We start from the raw sequence: 15,547 nt of genomic DNA, 5'->3' as shown, positions 1-15,547 counted from the left end.
GAACATGAAAAAATGGGTGTTGCTATACCAACTCTAACAAGACTAATCAATTAAGATGGGCTATTAGCAGGAGGAGGGAAAAAAACTTTTGCAGTGATAATCAGGATGGCCCATTTCAAACAGTTGGCAAGAAGGTGTGAGTAACAGTAGGGGAAAAATTAGCATGGGGAAATAGTTTTTACTTTGTGTAGTGACCCAGTCACTCCCAGTCTTTATTTAAGCCTAATTTAATGGTGTCCAATTTGCAAATTAATTCCAATTCTGCAGTTTCTTGTTGGAGTCTGTTTCTGAAGTTTTTTTGTTGGAGAACTGCGACTTTTAGGTCTGCAATTGAAGAAATGAGTTTTGCATTTAGTTCTGCACATGGTAGGAGCTGTAGATCGCTCTTATTTCTTGCAGCAGAAAATTCCAGAATTTAGGTCCAGCACCTGTGAAAATTGTTTTCTACGTTCCCAAGACTGCTTGTTGGTTAAGAGTTTGTTCTGATGGAATGCAGCCATCATGCAAGGTCACCATTGCAGTGGAAAGGGTGCTTTCTCAGGTAGCAGTCCTAACCGCATGAAGTCTTGACACTCAAAGTCCTCAAACTAGATACTTTTCAGGGGGGAGTCAATGCAGAGCACAGCACAGGGAAAAGTTTTCATGATGACCCAGGTTAATAGGATACTGCATTCTGTAGTAATTGGGGCTTCTTTGAGGTATGTTTCAGTCTTAACAACTTGCAAGAATTGAAGTCACAAATACATAATTAGTGTCCAGCTTACAGCTCATAGGCTATGGCCAATCTAATTTTCTGGCCATGAAGTGGCCATTGTTTGCCATGGTGGGCATTTGGGCATCCAAAACTGCAGGCTAATCCAACAATCTGAATGATGTTATACAAGAGGCAAGTTCTTCAGAACACTTCAATCAAGATAGAGATCACAATAAGATGGGATACAGCTTTAGCCTGATGCTCTTCATTCAGGTGATTTTGCTGCCTCTGTATTGAGAAAGCTGAGACACAGTGCTGCTTAGCTGGACTGAAGGAGAGGTCATCTACATATTGCAGGTACTTCCCTGTTCTCAGTAACTCTCACCCAACCTCATACAGATGTTGAGAAACTTGGGAGGACAGAGTCTTGCAGGCTTTAGAGGTGGAGGAACAATTACCCATTGTGACCTTCTGAGGTCAGAAAAAAAGAGGAAGGTTATGAGGATGGTTGTGGTCACCTATGCAGCTTTTTAGAGCAGACAGGCTTATTTGGGTGATCAACAGTATCAACGGTACTGATCAGGATGAGTATGAATGTACTTTTGTACAGACAGGTGGTGGTCATCCACCAGAGCACTAAATTTAATGGTAAGTCACTGCCATGTTATGTTCTGAAGTCTGCCAGTGAGATCGAAGATACTAGCAGCTAATAGGCAGCAGAAACTTTTTTTTGCTAGCTTCTCCCTTACCTTGCTTAGATAAGTAGTTAAAACTCAGTGCTATGTCTATGAGAAAAACTTTTTTAAAATATGATGAAGACTGGGATGATCTAAGGGTAGAGGTCTGCTTTGTTATTAGCAAGAGCAAAGCTTATTTAATAGTGACAGGCTCTGAAAGATGGTGTCTTAGACAAGGCTCTATCAGAGACAGAGAGGAACCTGTCAGAGGAAGGAATTGGAAAAAAACCCCGTGGATTAATGTTCAGATAAGCATCTCATAATTGGTTGTCATACAGCTTCAGCACTGTTTGATTTTACCTTGCTTCTTAAACAAACCTGGTCAGATACTCTTCAGAATGGTAGTAGGAATCAAATAATGCTTTGGGGTTCTACAGGACTGGTATCATTGCATGCTATCTTGCAGAAGTCAACAGTGGATAGTAGCCCATGCTGATCTGTGTTGTGATCTGGGAGTTTATACTATCACTTTTCACAGTATCATTTTTGAAAAATGAAAGTTTACTTGGAATACTTAAGTGCTAATAACTTATTTTTCCAGTTATACATTTGTGTGACAAGTCACATGCACTAATAAAATAACTTGAATATTCAACTAGCTGCAATTAAGATAAAACGCTCTAATACACAGAAAATACAGCTCCTTTTAATGTTTTTATTTTGCCTATAAACAGGTTGCCAGTATACAGCATATCACTGACAACAGGCAGTGCAACATGTTATATTGCATTTCTGTTGGCCAAAGAGTAAAACTAATATAAAACAAAGGAGATAATAGTGCATCAAAACTGGGGTTGACAGGCATCCACACATCCCCTTCACATACACTCAATGAGCACAAGTTGAATCAAAAATCATTCCTTAGAATTTTTGGTTGCAATACTGCTAATATAAACATAAGTTATAAAAAAGTACAGGTCATAGAAATGTTCACAAATAAGTTAATTTCAATATTCACATTAGAAAAATATACATTTGATATGATCAGTCTTTTCCAGAAGAAAGCATGTATAAATAAAACAAGTTTTTATATTTATGGCTCCACTTCACTTTGTGAGAGCAAAATATCTTCACTTTGGCCATCTGTTTCCATTGCCAGTAGTGCTTCCACAGTTTCCAAAGGAACCCCCTCAGGGGTGCGAATGTGCATTGTAGTACCATCAGCATTAGTTACAATCACAATGCCTTCTGCTTGAGACAGTACAGCAGTACCTGGATGAGATAGAATAAGCCCATCTGTAGTCTGAATAAAGATCTGTTCGTGTCCCTGAGACATGAATTCATGGCTCTCATCAGCAATCTCAAAGGCTACAGTTTCACCTACAGTAACTGGATTCTCTAGCTCATGTTGTCCAGCATGTTGTTCCTCTAGCCCACAAGAGAATTCATTCAAGTTTTTAACTGGACTTTCAAGATTCTCCTGAGTGCACATGGAGGTTTCCTGTACAGGATTCTGATGTGGGTCAGTTTGAGTCTTGCATGAATGATCTACTGGCACAATGCTTGTTGAAAAGACTTTTTCAAGCTGCTGCATCTGATCAGCAATATCAGCATCATTAAGTTGTTCAGACTGTTCATTGGTAATAGTGTAACTCTGGTTTTCTTCATCTTGCTGAAGTTTCTGATATTTTCCATTATGATCAGTTACTTCATTCATTGACAAGTTGGTACTCTGATTATCAATCACATCATCTGATACCATGCAGTTACAAAATTCAGAACTTGTCAGTCTACCTGCTGTGTTCTCATTTACAAAGTGTGCTTGAACAAATTCTTCTGGTGAGCTATCTGCCTCAGCATGCAACAGTGCTTCAGTACATGATGGAGATGTGTTACTTGTACTATCTGGTCCCTGTATACTTATGAGTTGAGAGCATTCCATTCTCATGGACTGAAAGATATCTGAATTTGCAGAGTTAGTTCTAACTTCTAAATCAAGTGATTTGTGTTGCTCCCCAGTATGCTTTGCACTTCCAGTTATGCAAGGAGTAATACCTCTGTCTTCGGAGAGCACAATCACCCCATTTAGTGGATTAAAACCTGAACAGTTGGGAAAAAAATGTTACAGCATGTTGTACAGCAATATGATTTTGGACTCTCAAAAGTAATTTTCTACAAGCATCTTTATAAGATTTTATCTAGTTTTCCCTCCATCGAGTAGCATTGGATTCTTAGAATAGAATTATGCTATTGCCCATAAGAATAATGGTACAAAAATTATACTTTTCTAAAAAGTCGGAAGTATACTTCTACTCAGGCTCTAGAAGTACTTCTGGTAGGTTCCATATTTATTCTCTCAATGGCTCCATATCAAGTGACCTTAGTTTATAAGAAAAGGTGGTGATGGGTTTTTGTGTCACAATCCTGAAAACAGGATCAAAGAATATGCTCGGTTCTTTTCATCATGCATGTCACTAGTAATAAGAGATGCAACAGCAGGCCAAATTATGCCCCTTCTGGCACCTGTGAAACTTTGTTACCCTTAGTAAGTTTTCAGATGTATTGTCAATTGGACCTTAGTAAAAAAAAAAAAATAGGGGCTCTTAGACACTATGATAATACAAGTAAATAATATTCTTAACTCAGACTTCTCAGCTAAACAATCATTACGGACCTACAGAAACAAGTGCAAGACTAAATTGAAGGCATGGTCATGACATCTTTAGAGACAACACAAGATAATGGAATTAACTGAACTGCACCAAAACAGAACAGAGTTGGTAAATTAGAAGTTAAATGTTACCATCTTTTGTAGTCAGTGTAGACAAGTTCCAGCTCTTTTCCTCTTCTCCATTTTGGCTAGCATAAACATCTTTCACATTCTCCAATATGCCTTCTCCTCTGCTCCTTTTAGCTGATGGCAACAGTTCTTCATATGAACTCTGTCAATACAAAAACTAGCAGGTTTGAGATCACTTGCAGAAACAGACAATTTGTGATCTTTTCCAGTACTAAGTGTAACATTACTCCCACCTACAACAGTTTTTCAAAGCTAGGAGGCCCCTAAAAAGTTCTAAACACAATCCAGGACTTTTTAAAGATGTTTTCTTGTCTTTTAGTTTTGATGTCTGTTTTAATAAACCTGGCCTTAGTTCACAATTTGAGGGATGGGCCTGAGAGAAGTCTCACTAATAAGATCTGGGATAGCTCCCACAAGGAGTACCTACTATAGAAGAAAATCTCTCCTCCTTCCCCTCTCCAGCTTCAGTAAAGGGCAGTGAATTCCCTGCCCTGAGAAGTGGGGTGGGGGTTGGAGGGCTGACAAGGTCACAAGTTTAAGCACAGGCAGCAAAAAGGGAAAAACATTGCCATCATTCCTCTCTAAAGGCAGCTCTGAGGGCTCGTCTACACTACAAAATTAGGTCGACTTAATTTAGGTCGACCTACAACCACCACGGTAATTCAGTCGGCTGTTGGTGTCCACATTGCCCTCCTTCTGCCAGTGGAGCACATCCTCACCAGGAGCGTTTGCACCGACTAAAGTGGGGCATTGCGGGGCACTGACAGCCACTAGGGCTCACAGCTGGAGCCCTGGCCTCAGAGTAACAGCCCCAGCTGTGAGTCCAACTGGTTCAATTTCACAGCATGGAGCCTACCAGCAGTGAAATTGACATTCTTGTCTATTTCATGGCTGTTATTGTCTCTGACTCAGATCTGTGGTGCTCTGAGAACCCCAGGGCTCAGCACTGGGCAAGGCTCACAGCTGGAGACAAGAAATTGGCCAGGTTCAATTTCACAGAACCAAGACTACCAGAAGTCAATTTCTTGTCAATTTCACAGCTCCAAGTTATAAGCAGGTGCTGCTGATCAAATGACAGCCAAGAGGTGATGTAAGTAACAGCAGTTGCATGAACATGGTGTTACCCTAACTACACCAACAGAAGTGCTACACCTCTCATGGAGGTGGAGCTGTTATGCTGGTGTAGCGGGCCACTTACTTGGGTGGAAGGAGCATTCTAGTGTAGACACTGACATAATTAAGTCAACATAAGCTGCCTTACATCAACCTAACTCTGTAGTAGAGAGTAGACCAAGCCTGAATTGAGGCTGCATCAGAGGAGGGGAAACTATCTGTTCACTGCTATAGCCACAGGCAACAGATTAAATATGCTAATCTGATCCTCTTAGAAACAAATAGGCTCGTTTCACTCACCACTCTTAGCCACCTAATTAACTGAAGCACTCACTTCTCCCCCACTACTTAAATTTGCATGCTGACCAGTCCACCTTTTCCAACTGAAGCTACTGTTCTCTTCCAATAGCATGATACTTCATGTCAGCCTGCCAGATCCCACTTTAGACCAGGGGTTCTCAAGAAAATGTTTGGTGGCCTCAGAATTCGCCCATGAACTCTTGCTGGTGATCTCTCTGACAAAATTTTCCTAAAATACTTAATCTTTAGGAAAAAACAAACAAATATATATATACACACATACACATGTCCAAATCATTGCAATTGATTTATGTAGGGGTTTTTTTGCTGCCTCCCCCCACTGCCCCCAGACCTTACTGCTTCCTCCCTCCCCCTCACTGACCCAAGCTCCCTTCCACAGCCTCACACCCCAGGTTCATTCCACTCCTCCTCTCGACCACAATTCCCAGCAAGGCCAGCCCTGCTGCAGTACCACTGTCCTGGGCTGAAACCCAGAGCCAGAGCCCCATGGATACAGTGGAGGAGGGGGCTGAAGCCCAGAGCCCAACACCAGAACAGGGAGGGGGCCGAAGCCCACCCCCGGAGTCCCAAGGATGAAGCTGGGCAGGAGAGTGGGGGAGGGGGGCAGCTGAACCCAGTCCCCCGTAGTAGCACATCCTTAATGAGGGAGTGAGGGCAAACACACACGGAAAAGCAAAGCTCTTTACCTAGCTAATTTTGATATCTTTTCTTAAAGAAATACCCTCCAATAAGATATTTCAGTGTTACTGACTCAGAAAACTCTGTTACATCTGGAAACATCATTAACAGAAGTCAGGTAACAGCTGTGAATATTCAAGAAATAAAATTATATTACCGTATTTTAAGCAGCTTTAACTTGTTTATATGTTAAATTCACACTTATTCTGTACCTCATTTGCTCGTTTTTTCCCTGGTATCTCTGTAAACATCTGCTCACCAACTGTTTTAATTACACATTGTGTGGAAGAGTCTATAGCTTGTATCTTTTGTTTTCCAAGAAGCTTCTCTGTAATTCCTAGTGATTCAGCAACCTATAAAATAATTAGGGATAACAGAATATAAGTGTGGTTTCCCCAACACCAAATTTTCAATACTTACATAGTCAAATATGTTTCTAAAACTGATCTAGAAAGCTATTCAACACTGGGGTACACTTTATCACTCAAAACATGGATACAGCTTCTCATGCTATTTAGACTACAATAACGTCTACAATTAGCCTCCATTCAAATTAAGCATCTCCTATATAACAGTTAAAAGTAAAAATTAAGAAAAAAAAAATCAAGCTTAGAGCAAGAACTAGGAATGTAGGGGACATGGCTCATAGGTCCAGAGTAAGTTACTGAACAGCAGAGTTTAACAAAGGACACTATAAAGGTTGTTCAGGACTTAAAGTTCTCCCAGTCTCTCTTTTTTTTTTCCTAAATCCCTTTCTATCTTCAGACTCAGTACACATTCTCTTACCAGTTTTTGCTCTATTTTGTGCACGCATTGATTTCTCAGTATAGGGTTTCTCATGAATGCTGGACTTTTTTTTTTATTTTAAATAAGCACATTACAGCATGTGTTTAAAAAAAAAAATCAAAGGATTATACATGGACTTTGCAAAGAGAAGCAAAAAAGGTAGGTCAAATTTTGGGCCTACCAACCTTGACAGTGTCACTTTAAACTGGTGCAATTTCATTTCTCCATAGAGGAAACATCATGATTGAGCAGTTACACAAGATAAAGTCAGATGAACACATGTAATAGTAATACAAAGCAAACTTTTGGTATATATTATGATTCTGCCATGATTTATTCTGAAAAGCAAATATTCAATTACCCAGTGCTAAAACTGCGTATTGTATTTCATTTTTACCTAGGATTACTTTAATCTGTGAAATACAATTTCCTCTCTTCCCTTCCTCCCCTGGATTTTCCAGTTTGTCCTGTCTTCTCTCCATCTCACTCAAATTAAGATCTTTGGAGCAGAGACTGTCTTTTGTGCCTTGTAAAATACTGATCATGTTGTTTGCACTTTAAAAGTTTTGGTAGCAGTAATATGTACAAAATATTGTGTTATTCACTACTGAAAATTCAACAGTGATACACCATTACTTATAGTCACATTCATCCCAAGCATCAGGAACTCTAAAATGTGAGAGATTCCAATATAACTGTCTCTCTCACCCAATGCTAAGAAGTGGAGTAGTGTCTGGAAAAATTGAACTCTTTACACCAGCACAAATTTTTATTATGTTCTGCACAAACAAGCATTAAAAACTGAAATGCTATTAAAGAACTAACCTTTGTTGTGTTACATGCCTCAGTTTGATTATGTTCTGTTAATGAGCTTGCTGAATTTATACTTTCTTTGAAAAATTAAAAATAAATAATTTTTCAAATGGTTCAATTATAGGGTCTCTTTAAACTGTAATGTTTACTGGAAAATAAACTTTGGCAAATATAATGGATTTGTCTGCAGGGGGCTCTTTGCATCTCTGTCAGATCCTCAAATACCACTTACTTTAGCTCATCCCCAAGGGCCTCATGTCATGGCCACTTCCTTTCTAGTAAAACATGGGATGGAATTCTGTTAATGCTCCTGTCCATCAGAGATTATGCTGAGTCACAAAAGTAACCCTGGGCAGCAGAGCATAGCTTCACACTACTCTAAGCACCTGGGGTTTTGATTTGCATTTTGTAGTTTGTGGTCAGCTATCAACTATGGCTGTAGTTTAATCAAATATTTTCTATTACTAATCAAATTCCAAACGAGAAATATTTTTTAAATCTTTTGGTATGTGTTCTTCAGCTTATACTTCATCTCCATTTTCTCTTACCAGGAAGTTGTTTTTCTGTTCACTTATGCTATATAATGCTTAGCAAGAGAGAAAAACATTGCTGAACATTCCCTAAAAAAACCTCCAAAATGTGTCCTCTTACCTTGGGATCTTTTATTTCCACAGGCTGCTGATAACTCAGAAAATCAGAATTACTGAAATGGTCTTGAGACATTTTCTTTACCATATTATGTAACTCTTCAAATTCTCTATAAACATCTGGAAAAAAAGCTTTTGCCGGGTAACCTTTTTCAACCTAAATAGAAATAAACAAGAATATTAAATATGAAATATAATTAATTAAATCAGCAACATATAGATTTGTTTTGCCTAGCACTTCTTTCAGTCCTCATTTTATTAACCTTACTCATAGACTCATAGGTCAGAAGGGACCAATATGATCATCTAGTCTGACCTCCTGCACAAGGCAGACGACAAAACCCTACCCATACACATTTATAACAACCCCTAACCATGACTGAGTTATTGAAATCCTCAAAATTGTGATTTGAAGACCTCAAGCCGCAGAGAATCCACCAGCAAGTGACCCATGCCCCACGCTACAGAGGAAGGCCGAAAAAACCTCCAGGGCCTCTGCCAATCCGCCCTGGAGGAAAAATTCCTTCCCGACCCCAAATATGGCGATCAGCTAAACCCTGAGCATGTGGGCAAGACTCACCAGCTAGCACCCAAGAAAGAATTCTCTGCAGTAACCCAGTTCCCATCCCATCCAACATCCCCTCACAGACCATTGAGCAGACTTATCTGCCGATAATCCAAGATCAATTGCCAAATTAAACTATCCCATCATAACATCCCCTCCATATACTTATCAAGCTTAATCTTAAAGCCAGATAAGTCTTTTGCCCCCACTACTTCCCTCGGAAGGCTGTTCCAGAACTTCACTCCCTAATGGTTAGAAACCTTCGTCTAATTTCAAGTCTAAACTTCCTAATATCCAGTTTGTACCCATTCGTCCTCGTGCCTACATTAGTACTAAACTTAAATAATTCCTCTCCCTCCCTAACGTTAATCCCCCTGATATATTTATATAGAGCAAGCATATCCCCCGGAGCCTTCTTTTGGCCAGGCTAAACAAGCCAAGCTCTTTGAGTCTCCTTTCATAAGGCAGATTTTCCATTCCTCGGATCATCCTAGTAGCCCGTCTCTGAACCTGTTCCAGTTTGAATTCATCCTTCTTAAACATGGGACACCAGAACTGCACACAATATTCCAGGTGGGGTCTCACCAGCGCCGTATATAACGGCACTAACACCTCCTTCTCCTTGCTGGAAATACCTCGCCTGATGCATCCTAAAACCGCATTTGCTTTTTTAACAGCCATATCACATTGGCGGCTCATAGTCATCCTGCTATCAACCAATACCCCAAGGTCCTTCTCCTCCTCCGTCGCTTCCAACTGATGCGTCCCCAACGTATATCTAAAATTCTTATTATTAATCCCTAAGTGCATGACCTTGCACTTTTCACTATTATATTTCATCCTATTACTATTACTCCAGTTTACAAGGTGGTCCAGATCTTCCTGAATAGTATCCCGGTCCTTCTCCGTGTTAGCAATACCCCCCAGCTTCGTGTCATCCGCAAACTTTATTAGCACATTCCCGCTCTTTGTGCCAAGGTCAGTAACAAAAAGGTTAAATAAGATCGGTCCCAAAACCGATCCTTGAGGGACTCCACTAGTAACCTCCTTCCAGCCTGACATTCACCCTTCAGTACGACCCGCTGGAGTCTCCCCTTTAACCAGTTCCTTATCCACCTTACAACTTTCATATTCATCCCCATCTTTTCCAATTAACTAACAGTTCCCATGCGGAACCGTGTCAAACGCCTTACTGAAATCGAGGTAAATTAGATCTACCGCATTTCCTTTGTCTAAGTAATCCGTCACCTTCTCAAAGAAGGAGATCAGGTTGGTTTGGCACGATCTACCTTTAGTAAATCCATGTTGCAATTCGTCCCAATTACCATTGACCTCAATGTCCTTAACTACTTTCTCCCTTAAAATTTTTTCCAAGACTTACACACTACAGACGTCAAGCTAACAGGCCTATAATTACCCGGATCACTTTTTTCCCTTTCTTAAAAATAGGAACTACGTTAGCAATTCTCCAGTCGTACGGTACAACCCCCGAGTTTACCGATTGCTTAAAAATTCTCGCTAACGGGCTCGCAATTTCACGCGCGCAGTTCCTTTAATATCCTCGGATGGAGATTGTCCGGGCCCTCCGATTTTGTCCCATTAAGCTGTTCAAGTTTGGCCTCTACCTCAGATGCGGTAATATCCACCTCCATATCCACATTCCCGTTTATCATCCCTCCATCATCCCTAAACTCCTCACTAGTCTTATTAAAGACCGAGGCAAAGTACTTATTTAGATATTGGGCCATGCCTAGGTTATCCTTAACCTCCGTTCCATCCTCAGTGTATAGCGGCCCCACTTCTTCTTTCTTTGTTTTCTTCTTATTTATGTGGCTGTAGAACCTTTTACTATTGGTTTTGATTCCCTTTGCAAGGTCAGTTCTACGCGGCTTTTAGCCTTCCTCACTTTATCCCTACATGTTCTGACCTCACTAAGGTAGCTTCCCTTGCTAATCCCGCCTTTCTTCCACTCCCTGTAAGCTTTCTGCTTTTTCCTAATCCCCTCTCTGAGTTGCTTGCTCATCCAGCTTGGCCTACAACTCCTGCCCATGGTTTTTTTTCCCCTTTCTTGGGATGCAGGCTTCCGACAGTTTCCGCAGCTGCGACTTAAAGTAATTCCAGGCTCCTCCGCATTTAAATCCACAAGTTCCTCCGTCCAATCCACTTCCCTAACTAATTTTCCTTAACTCTTTAAAATTAGCCCTCGAGAAGTCGAAACCTAATCCCAGATCTACGTTTGTTTATCCTTCCATCTAATTTGAATTGAATCAGCTCATGATCACTCGAACCAAGGTTGTCCCCTACCACCATTTTCTTCTACGAGGTCCTCACTGCTCACCAAAAACCAAATCTAAAATGGCATCCCTCTCGTAGGTACTTCAACTACTTGATGAAGAAATCCATCCGCTATCACATCCAGAAAAATCTGACCCCTATTATTCTTGCAAGCACTCGTCCTCCAGTCTATATCCGGGAAGTTGAAGTCTCCCATAATCACTTTACACATTTCCCCTTTGTGTTTACTTCATTAAAGACATTAAAGAGGTCTCCTATCCATATCCAAATCAGATCCCCTGCGGTCTGTAGCCACAATTTCATATATCCAGCATAATAGAACATGTTTGTCTACGAAGACAGTGTTGCAACAGCAACTGAGCGACTTCAAATAGACCTAACGTGGTCGAATCGATGTAGCAAACAAGCCCTCGCTGGTTTGCGTATAATCCAGCAAGCTCGTTCTCTATAGTCCACATCCCACTTCATATGTGAGCTCCTTTCCGATAACTAGTTAAGAATTAGCCCGTGAGAGTGTGTTGACGGAAAACCAAGTAGTGTCGATAGATCAGATCACAGACTCTTTGTAGTGTTTTTGTGTGGTCTGGAGAGAGAGAGAAACCTCTAAATTGAGAGACGGAACAACAGCTTCATGTATAGACACTCATGTAGAAGAATGCCTTAAGTGTGTGGCCTTAGTGTGAAACAATACAACCATTGTCTGAATAGATTGACTACGACCGGTCTAGTAGAGAGAACCTCAGCGCAAACCAATCTATAAATGGCATGTACTTCTCGAGGTACAGAAGACACCGTGTTCAAGACCACTAATCTTATGTAAAGAAATATCCAGAACGCTATAAAACATTGCCAGAAAAATCTGACTCCTATTATTCTTGAGCACTCGTAAATGATCCCAGATACAGATTGTCTATATCCGGGAATGTTGATAGATACTCCATCCAGTAATTCAACACAGTTTCCCCTTAAGTTGTTTTACTTCATTAAAGACAATTAAAGAGGTCTCTATCCATATCCAAATCAGATTTTCCGGCGGTCTGTAGCACACTTCTCCAAGCACTATCTCAGGGAAGCTCTATGGGTAGCTTTTTTACCCAGCGTGATTTTTACCCAGACAGACTCCGTCTTATCCATTCCATCACTTCTTATTTCATTACAGTTCACCTCATCATGATCTGTACAAGGCTACTTTTCCACCACCTTTGCCTTCTTCTGTCTTTTCTAAACAGCACATAGCCTTCAATACCCGTAACTCCCAGTCATGAGTACTATTCCACACAGGTTTCTGTTATCCCTATAATATCCGGTTTCACTCCTGCACCAGTAGCTCCAGTTCCTCCATCTTGTTCCCTAGGCTCCTCGCATTAGTGTACAGACATTTTTTAATTTTTTGGCGTTTGTGGCGTCAGTGACATTCTTTCCCCCCGTCGTGCACAGACCTTCTAGGACCACCAGCATCACCCGTTGGTCCTAGGCTAGTTTCACTCCGCTTTTCCTCCTTGGGTCAATCTTCGGTCCACACAAGGGTATCCCCTCTCACTTGGTTTATCCCCTCTCCAGGTTAAATTCTGGTGGCGTGGAGATCTCCTGAACATACTCCAACCATCTCCCCCCCCTACGTTTAAACAGCTCTCTTCATGAGGTCGGCCTAGATTTAAAGCTCTCTTAATGAGGTGGGCGAGCCTCCATCCTAGAAGTCTATTTCCTCCTTTACTTAGATGAAGGTCCATCCCGAGCGAACAGATTGCCAATGTCTGTCCGTAAACGCTTCCCAATGACCGTACATCCCAAAGCCCCTCCTTACTAGCACCACTGCCTGAGCCATCTGTTAATCATCATAATCTTGTCACTCCTTCATCGCCGCTTCAATCTTGTCACTCCTTCGTCGCCCCGCTCTAGGAACCGGCAGAATCCCACTGAAGATCACCTGAGCCTCGATTTCCTTGAGCGTCTTCCCCAGTCTGACATAGTCCTCCTTGATACAGTCCAGCTTCTGACTTACCAATCAGTCCAGAAAAGAAAAGACTGTGGAATCTTCAGAAATAGCACTGATGAAGCAGGCATCAAAAATTAAAAGTATGATCTGGCAAACTATCAACCTTTGACTAAATGAGACTCAAGGGTGAACTCTAAAATGTCTTCAGTCTTCATATGTCTAACATTAAACTAAGATTAATTCCCAGAGAAGTTTTCATGGTGTACCTGAAAGATAAAATCTCTAATAATTTAATATATGTACATGATGAGAAAAGCTCACCTTCATCAGTAGAAATTCATACACAGTAACAAGCTTTGTCAGGCGGGGAAGAGCCAGCTCCATTAAGTCTTCATTGTCACATTGTTGGATTAGCTGGTAAAGATCAAAATAGTTTCTTTAGGGAGGGAAGCCAATATATGCTAATCATCCTTTAATTCATAATGTAAAAATCTCAGTTCTCCACTATGGGACACAATAGTCACTATCAAAGAAATGGCATGTGGTAAGGACCAATTCACTTTCCTTTACAGGATCAATAAAATTAAGTGGCTTTAAGAATAAATCTGAATTTAAAGATTTGAGCAGAAAAGTTAAGAAGATTATGGTCCAGTCTTTCGACACAAGCAGTTAACGATCAGTCTCAGTAACAATTGTGCACTCACATGAAAAGAAAAGTAGACCTTAATGAGTTAAGCAAATAAGCACAACCATAAGCTCAAACCACAGTAATGTGCAGGAAGCTCAGAAAAACATGAAAATTACTTAGATTGTAAAGAAAAATATTTTTAGAAAAAGATGGACTCCTTTTTATTATACATATTTTTTATATATTAATAGAAACACATAGTAGCAGTACTAATTATTTTCCCCCAAAACAGAGCCAAGAGTGCATCAAATTACTAAAAGGCCAATAACTATTATCCACAGAGCCAGTTTCTAAAAAAAAAAAAAAAATCTATATCTTTTACCAATAATTTGATTTAGATGTTTTGCTTAAGAACTTATTTAAAACTTCACTTTGGGATTTAAATAACCCCCAGGCCTCTTCATTTATGCACATACATGTCTTAGCTGTATGTCAGATATACAGCAGCTCCTTGGAGAGCACATCCTCACTACATTTTGATTAAATTTATCAGATTTTGGGAGCAGGTAGGGAAAAAAAGGTACATATGAAATAGTTGCAAAAGGGAACCATACCTCTTTTAGTCCAGCTTTTCTTCTAAATATGATGTGTTCTGTTGACACATTACTAATCGACTTAGAAGGGGACTGACCAGGTCTATTAAGTCTTCCTGAACAAATTGATCTCGGACGGCCACGTCTTTTAGATCGTCTGCGTCTTCCAGGTCCATTTGGCATTCCAGGTCCCCAATGTACTAAACCAGTCTCATTTTGTTGTGCCGCCAACAAAGGTCTGTCTGCTGCAGATTTACCAGTCTTTATATTAAAAAAAATAATACAATAATCATTAAAACACTCTCCCTCCCTCAATATGCTGCTGAGAAAATCTGTTTAAAACATTTAGTGAAATTATTCAATTAAGTACCCCGAGTATCCCTAGCCACTCTTTGCCAGAAGCTGGGAATGGACAACAGGGCAATCACTTGATTGCCAGTTCTGTTCATTCTCTCTGAGCCATTTGGCATTGGCCACTGCTGGAAAACAGGATACTGGGCTAGATGGACCATTGGTCTGAACCAGTATGGCCATTATGTTCTTAACTTCAAATCAGTTTCATTTACTATGCAATTTCAGTATTGTTAGATATGAGTAAGTACAGCTGCATGAATATTTGGGGGATTAAATCAGGAAGAGGCTACGGACACAGCTGTTTCTGTAATTTGTTGTCACTATTTGCAATGTTAGTTCTTCTGCTGATCCATTAAGTACAATACACAGAACAAAGGAAATTTGAGCATAAACAAGAGTAGCTATGGTCTTGTCAAAGAGCTGCTTGATTCAAAGAGGGTATCTTATTTTAAGAGAGAAAATGAAAAGGTTTTATATTATTAATTTTAGATTTAAAAATAGCATAATAGATCTAAACAAAAAGCTCTAGTTGCCTTGATGGTTAGCTTTACAATATCATAATGATCACTCAGCAGCATAGGTGCAGACTTCCCCTCTGCTCAGTGGGTGCTGGACCTCCCCCCACCCCAACCCATGCATGACCCTTC

At 40.4% G+C, this 15,547-nt stretch overlaps 1 protein-coding gene across 1 annotated transcript in view; it reads right to left on the bottom strand.

Moving 5' to 3' along the window:
• Positions 1-2,374: 2,374 nt before the first annotated feature.
• The window catches only part of ZNF839 (zinc finger protein 839), a 21,084-nt gene continuing 7,911 nt past the window's right edge, over positions 2,375-15,547 (bottom strand). The window contains exons 3-8 of the mRNA XM_032777388.2: positions 14,568-14,807; positions 13,647-13,739; positions 8,534-8,686; positions 6,496-6,636; positions 4,175-4,313; positions 2,375-3,471 (exon numbers count right to left, since the gene is read on the bottom strand). Of these exons, the coding sequence (XP_032633279.1) occupies positions 2,465-3,471; positions 4,175-4,313; positions 6,496-6,636; positions 8,534-8,686; positions 13,647-13,739; positions 14,568-14,807 (1,773 nt within the window). The 3' untranslated portion in view covers positions 2,375-2,464. The remainder of the gene's footprint in view (positions 3,472-4,174; positions 4,314-6,495; positions 6,637-8,533; positions 8,687-13,646; positions 13,740-14,567; positions 14,808-15,547) is intronic.

This window comes from Chelonoidis abingdonii, chromosome 4 (genome assembly GCF_003597395.2).
Source record: "Chelonoidis abingdonii isolate Lonesome George chromosome 4, CheloAbing_2.0, whole genome shotgun sequence".
Classification (NCBI taxonomy): Eukaryota; Metazoa; Chordata; order Testudines; family Testudinidae; genus Chelonoidis; species Chelonoidis abingdonii.
The sequence above is the reverse complement of the archived record's forward strand: the minus strand, read 5'-3'. Positions and strand labels throughout refer to the sequence as shown.